The 7,570-nt window shown below is 39.2% G+C and overlaps 1 protein-coding gene across 1 annotated transcript in view; it reads right to left on the bottom strand.

Annotated features, from left to right (window-relative positions):
- The window catches only part of vps8 (VPS8 subunit of CORVET complex), a 179,632-nt gene that overhangs the window by 122,773 nt on the left and 49,289 nt on the right, over nt 1–7,570 (bottom strand). Inside the window, 8 exon segments of the mRNA XM_032527504.1 lie at nt 575–665; nt 1,203–1,238; nt 1,487–1,561; nt 4,101–4,271; nt 4,874–4,954; nt 5,928–6,035; nt 6,871–6,930; nt 7,036–7,189. Of these exon segments, the coding sequence (XP_032383395.1) occupies nt 575–665; nt 1,203–1,238; nt 1,487–1,561; nt 4,101–4,271; nt 4,874–4,954; nt 5,928–6,035; nt 6,871–6,930; nt 7,036–7,189 (776 nt within the window).

A 7,570-nucleotide genomic window follows, 5' to 3' on the forward strand; every position in this document is an offset into this window, starting at 1 on the left:
TCTAGACCCGCTCTTTTATGAAAAGCGCAATGAGATAACTGTTGTTGTGAAATTGAATGAATGTCCCTACCAGTGGAGACTCATCTGGTTAGTCACACAGTCCAGTTTTTCATGACATGGCCTTATTGTTGTGTACCAAGCTGATTATACAAAGTCAAAGTATTAATAAGATATAAAGTATATTGTATATTACATCTTCTCTTTTTTGTTAATTCATATTGATGAATCAAATGAAGGGTTACAATTTTATAGCAGACTTTGAAAACAGATTTTGATTTGTACGTACAACAGCCAGCAATAGTGCCCAGAAGTTACAGTGTCATGAAACACCCTGAATCATGAGGCCGTCTTTTACAACATTTATCACCTGTTTTCAGAACATTACATGGTGCATAATCTGAAACAAAATCCTGTTACCACGTTACTTGATGAAAGGGGCCACAAACCCATCAACACAAAGCAATAAGTCAGTAAACAGAAGTGGAACTAAACACTTGGTGGAAAACACCTTCTGTGTGAGTGATGAACAGACTTATCTACATGCTGCTGGATGTGTGACGTGTGTTATACCTACCAACCACAGCCTTAGCAGTTCCCTCGTGGAAGGACCAGGCCAGAGAGAGAGCCTCAACAAAATGTTCCTGCTTCAGCAAACAGTCTATACGCTAGACACAGACAGAGAAAAGGAGGAGCGTGAATAAACAGCAAAGTGGGCAGTTTTTGGTCTACTAATCCAAACATAATAACCTTCTATTTAAATCTTGTATTTGTGCATGTTTACCAAACAGGCGTTCTATTCCCAGTATATCATCAATACTGCTTAAATCTAGTTTACTGATATTAATATGACAAGTAAAACACGATAAAGACATATCTCCACCACGCTTTAAATACAAACATTGTACTCCCCTTACCTTTTATCACATAGCTGAAATTTAATATTTCTGTGCAACTTCAAATTTGACAATAGAATGTTGGTGTAGTGTTAGAGGATGTTCTTTCACTTGTCTTTTGAAAACTGGGATTCTAATAACCAACTAGGTTAAATTGGTCAAAACGCAAGCTTGATTGACAAGTTTGATTGGTTCATAAAATAAGCCTGATTGTAGCATAAGGCTGCAACATAAAAAAGTAGTGCATTTACCACATCCCTTTTTTATATATATATATATATATATAATTAAATAAATAAATAAACATACCTCTCTCCAATTCCTTAGAGCCATAATGTGAGCCGACTGCAAGACAAGAGAATATCACACAAGGACTAGAAAACCCAATGGCAGACTCAAACAAGAGACTTTTTTTTTTTTAAACTTTTTCAGTGTTTACATGCTTTTGCCACTGCAGTAATAGTCATCATTTATTTTGAAAGTGGTTACCAACAATTAAAGTTGGCCAATGTGCAGAGAGAAATAATTCCACAAACAGAAATGGCAAAACACAGACAACAAAATAGAACAAATACATACATACAACACAGTACCTTGGTACCCAAATAGACAAGTTGTCCTGCGTAGCTTGAGACTGATTGATAGCAGGCCTTTTCTCCAACTAAAGCCTAAAACACAGATAACACAAATTCAGAACCTGTTTTAGTTATTCTCGTTTAAGTAGGAAGACTTTTCCAAATGAACATGATATGAAGCTGCTTTTAAACAAGGACAAAACGTGTAGGTTTACATATTGTAGTAAGATTTGAGAGATAAGCAACTGGATTAGTGAGGTGTAATCAAACTTGCCAGGTACTACAAGAGATACAGAAACTAGAAGACTAGAGAAAATGCATGAATCAAAGTAGCCGATAAAGAGGATGGATTCTTGCTTTGTTGTAGAGGTAGGGAAAAATATTTTGAAAGTAGACTAGAGAATCAAGTTTTACTAGAGATGGAGAACTCCACTGATTTTGCACATCCAAGTCTGCTTACAGGTTTTGGAGAGTCCTTCTGCATATATGAAAACAAGTTAGTTGTATAGAGCCTTATGGAAAAAAATGATGTTGCATGTGAATAAAACTCAGGAGATTGTGACAGTGGAGACACTTGAGTCTTCAGTCTCCTCCACCTCTGTATGTCTTCTTTAAAATCATTAAATCTAACTCAAACATCAGGGTCTCACCAATCTGACACACCACCATTTTTTAATCTGTCATCAGTCTAATTTGCAAAATTTTCACAATTCTTTAGACAAAAGGGACTTTTACCTCCTAGTTCAGTTCTTTTGTTTCCATAGTTCCTGGAACAGTGTACAGTGGTGTGAAAAAGTGTTTGCCCCCTTCCTCATTTCCTGTTCCTTTGCATGTTTGTCACACTTAAGTGTTTCGGAACATCAAACCAATTTAAACAATAGTCAAGGACAAACAAGTAACACAAATGCAATTTGTAAATGAAGGTGTTTATTATAAAGGTTAAAAAAATCAAAAAATCATGGCCCTGTGTGAAAAAGTGATTGCCCCTAAACCTAATAACTGGTTGGGCCACCCTTAGCAGCAACAACTGCAACCAAGCGTTTGTGATAATGTGCAATGAGGTTTTACAGCGTCCTGGAGGAATTTTGGCCCACTCATCTTGCAGATTGTCCTAATTCAGTTACATTAGAGGGTTTTCGAGCATGAACTGCCTTTTAAGGTCTACCAAACATTCAATAGGATTCAGGTCAGGACTTTGGCTAGGCCACTCCAAAGTCTTCATTTTGTTTTCTTCAGCCATTCGTGGGTGGACTTGCTGGTGTGTTTAGGATCATTGTCCTGCTGCAGAACCAAGTTCGTTTCAGTTGAGTACACAAACAGATGGTGGACATTCTCCTTCAGGATCTCTTGGTAGACAGCGAATTCATAGTTCCTTTTATCACGGCAAGTCTTCCAGGTCCTGAAGCAGCAAACAGCCCCAGACCATCACACTACCCACCCATATTTTACTGTTGGTATAATGTTCTTTTTATGAAATGCAGTGTTCCTTCTACGCCAGATATACTTGGACACACACCTTCCAAAGAGTTCCACTTTTGTTTATCGGTCCACAGAATGTTGTCCCAAAAGTCTTGGGGATCATAAAGATGTGTTGGGGAGAAATTGGACGAGCTTTGATGTTCTTTTTTGTTCAGAGTGGTTTTCTCTGGAACTCTGCCATGCAGGCCATTTTTGCCCAGTCTTTTCCTGATGGTGGAGGCATGAACGCTGACCTTAACTGAGGCAAGTGAGGCCTGCAGTTCTTTGGATGTTGTTGTGGGTCTTTTGTGACCTTTGGATGAGTCGTCGCTGCGCTCTTGGGGTAATTGGGCGGCCGGCCACTCCTGGGAAGGTTCACCACTGTTCCATGTCTCGCCATTTGTGGATAATGCTCTCACTGTGGTTCGCTGGATTCCCAAAGCTTTAGAAATGGCTTTATAACCCTTTCCAGACTGATAGATCTCAATTACTTTCTTTCTCAATTGTTCTGATTTCTTGGGTCTCGGCATGATGTGTAGCTTCTAAGGATCTTTGGTGGACCTTACTGGGTCAAGCAGCTCCTATTTAAGTGATGCCTTGATTGTGAACAGGTGTGGCAATAATCAGGCCTGGGTGTGGCTAGGAAATTGAACTCAGGTGTGGAACCCACAGTTAAGAGGTTTTAACAAGGGGGCAATCATTTTTCACACAGGGCCATGAGGTTTGGATTTTTTTTCACCTTTATAATAAAACACCTTCATTTACAATTGCATTTTGTGTTTACTTGTGTTGTCCTTGACTATTGTTTAAATTGGTTGATGTTCCGAAACACTAAGTGTGAATACATGCAAAGGAACAGGAAATGAGGAAGGGGGCAAACACTTTTTCACACCACTGTAGTTAAAAAAAAGGCTATGCTAGGCAGTTGCACAAAGTAAAACTGACAAGCTGTAAGCCTAAAAAGTTAAATACATCCTTTGAGATGTCCCTTTAGCAACCCTAAAGCTACTAACTTCTCGAATTAGTGTTGAAGCCATTCATTTCATTCATGATCAATTACTTCCTACCTTCCAAAACCAATTAATTATAACTGTTGTTATAAAGTGAAGTCTGTTATAGAACACGAATGTTACATTTGAACTCTGATCCTGTTCCCCATAAGCTAACCCCTCACCAGAGCCTGTGAGACATTCCCTCCAGTTGCCAGCGATTTGAAATGTCGGCTGTTATAGACCAGTTGCACTTGCTCCAAATCCAGAGTCTCCAATACTTCCTGACTGGGCCGGTCCACAACCTGCAGCTTTTCATGGCTGTCTACCAGGACCAGCGTACGACTGTTAATCCACTGCCGAGACATAGAGACAGGAAGAGAACAAGTCATGCACTTACAACAAACAAAGATGTATGTCTTTATTCACACATAAGCTACTGTACGTAGGAGTTAGATCACACCTGTAGTGGAAAACAGCCAAACTGTTGGACAAGAACAATCTGTATACCTAATGTAATACCTCTTTCCCACTGGCCAGAAAACCTACTTACACCTACTAACATCTGGCTTTTATCTACATTGGGAAAGGTCGCAATCGTCATTCACTCCTGGGACAAATTACTCTGCAGTAGGCACAGGTATTTATCGTCTCCAGCCTCGACCAGCAGCAATGAAAACAAGACACCCGGTATAAGATACACACATTTTCGTCCCTTTTACTCTGCTGTGACGCTCTTCGGCTTTGTTGGTAACTTCTGTCATGTCTGCCACAAATTTTTTTTTTTCCAATGCGCAATTACACATTATCACTGCTGTTTCCTTGCCCGACAACACATTGTGGGCGTTTCGCTTAAGCAACACTTGCTGATTATTTATACAGTGGGACAGTCCTGAGCACTCATGGTGGATTCTGTGAGACTGTAAGTGGGGGTGGGCCCAGTGAGTTAGGTACTTACACTCAGGCTAATGATGTCACAGCTGAGGTGGAGTTGTTTTTGTTTGATGACATGGATGGTCCCCGTCTCCTCCTTCCTTACCTGAAAAAACCGTAGCGCAAAAGAGAACATTAAAACACAAACTGTTGCCCACTGATCATTACTTTCAGAATACACTGTTGAAGCAGTTTAGCATGTAGATATGTGGGATGTTTGACATAAAAAAAATGTATCGGGGATACACTCACCTGTAACTAACTGGCTAGACAATATTGTACATTACTAAATCTCTACAACAAGCACAGAGATTGCAACCGTCTGGTGTCTGAGGTGAATGTAGACAGGGCCATAATTTAATAATATTGGACAACAATACTAATCAAAAAAAGGTTTATCTAAGTGAAGTTTGAACTATTTTGAGTCATTAATTAGTTGGCTGAAAAACTGACTTTGTCCCTCCTTTTCTAAACTAATCTTACAAACTTACCTATTTGTATTTTATTTGGGCCAATATGTCAGTTAGCTTTAGCTAAACTGGCCAATGTCAGCTCACCTCTCATCATTCATGTAGTACTTCATGAACAATCAGTAATGTACAAGGATTAATAATATCTCATGCATGACTTAATGCAGGAACAATAAATTAATAAATTTATGCATCAGTTAAGGTATTTCATTAAACATTACTTCTGATTTATTAATGTCTTCTTCATAGGTAAATCTGTAGTTAAAGTGACAGGCTTAAGAATGGTGATGGTGCGATGATTAACTAAACATGACTTTTTCATTACCTCATCATGTTTGTGGCCCTTCAAATAAAGGGCTGACGTGCTCCATCTTTAACACTGATCGTCACTACTTTTCACCTCTGCTAAGTAGTAGAAGCAAAAGATGGCCCTTAATTAAAGATGTACAAAAATTGAATTATATTATCTGAAAACAACGCCCATGTTCAGAGAGTAGTATTACGAGAAAATACAGTAAAGTTTTCTGATCGTAGCAGAAAAAAAAGAAAACCTGGACTTATTTTGTGTGTTTTGTGTATTTTGAAGTAAATAGGGAGTTGAGCAGATACCAAGAGGAAGTAGACTGTATCTCCTTTACAAAAAGCCAGGATAGGGTTGACCGTCTTCTGAACAGGAACAAACTGCCAAGCCAGCTGGGGAACACTGGATGGATCGGACTGGTGAAAGACAACACATTCCATCATTAATAGTATTCAGCCTCTTACAATAATGTTCTGAAAGCTCAAAGTTATAAATAAGGCTATAACACTGCCTCCGTGTTGCAATGAAAATTCCCGCTATGCCGCACACACGGAATGGAATTCAACCATAATTTATTTACAACCGTGCTTCCTACTGTGACATGTAAAAATGTCCTTAGTTAATAAAGACCTATTAAAAGTTCCATGCTAGAGGAGAAGACTACAGAAAAAGAGACCATTGCTGTTCTTAAACCTGGAGCTAACAAAGTTCACAAGGCTCTGCAGTGATCACCTTGTAAGTAAAGATTAGTCCGACACACCCTGTCGGACTAACGTCACATACACACGCTGCCCACATGGCTACCTGTCTTAAGAGTCGGACGGTAATAATCATGTAAAAAGAGAACGGTGGAAGTTTACTTTGTTATCAAGCAGCAAAAAAGGATTATGTCAACATCGCAACATCCTGCCATGTGACTATTGCGAAGGGGCACATCGTGATGTCGATGCTAAAACACAATATCATTCAGCCCTATATTATACTACATAAAAATGAAGAACACAGACACAGTTTTACAGGCAAAACACAATACAGTTGCTGCTTTCTAAGAGAGGAAGGAAAGCTGGCAAAAAAAGAAGACACTGTAAATGTGTAAATCACAAAGCTTATCAATATTACTTCTCCATCAGTCAGGCACAAGATCAGACCATAATTACACTTCAGATACTCAAATCTTGCTTCGTAGTACAGGCCACTGGGCTATAATGCACTCAATAACAACCAAATAAACAAGCAGACAAATATTCAAACCTTGCTGTATGGGAAAGTCATCCAGACTTTCAGCGAGGGCTTTAGTCCAATGACCAGAATCTGGTAAAAGAAAACGCAGAAACATCACAAACTTTACATACAGTTGGGTTGATAAGTGGAAGCAGGACGATGCACTGTGAACGGAACTGTGTGTGTGTTGTGTACCTTAGTGAGAGAGGCCATAGCCAGCAGAGAGTAGTGTGTGATGGGATGGTCTCTGAAGTCTGGAGGAGCACGCAATGGTTCAACACAGCAGACCTCACCTTTAGAACCACTGAAGAGACATCGAGAGTCACATGACCGCATCCCCATCACCCTCCTAGAAAAAAAGAAAATCATTAACAGAAACACTAAGGGTGCTCCAATTGATCAGTCACTGATCGTTATCGGCCGATAAAGGTGTTAAATAGTTTGATCGGTGGTCTCCATAAAGGCCGATCAGATCGGATGATCAGACAAGGACAAGCCTAAAATACTTTACACCTCATGGCTTTTTATCTTGACAACCCAAAATATGTGGTTTCGTTTTCTTTGCTCTGCACTTCACATTTAAGTACACTTTAAGTTTGTGTAAATTAACAATGAGTTTTCTTGTCATTTATTTTGAAATAAGAATTATTTATTAAGCTCTGAGTTGTTTAAGGTGTGTTTCTAACAGAGGATGTAGAATGTTGAACGTTTCCTGTCAATAAAAGTAAAC

Source organism: Etheostoma spectabile, chromosome 10, assembly GCF_008692095.1.
Source record: "Etheostoma spectabile isolate EspeVRDwgs_2016 chromosome 10, UIUC_Espe_1.0, whole genome shotgun sequence".
Lineage (NCBI taxonomy): Eukaryota > Metazoa > Chordata > Actinopteri > Perciformes > Percidae > Etheostoma > Etheostoma spectabile.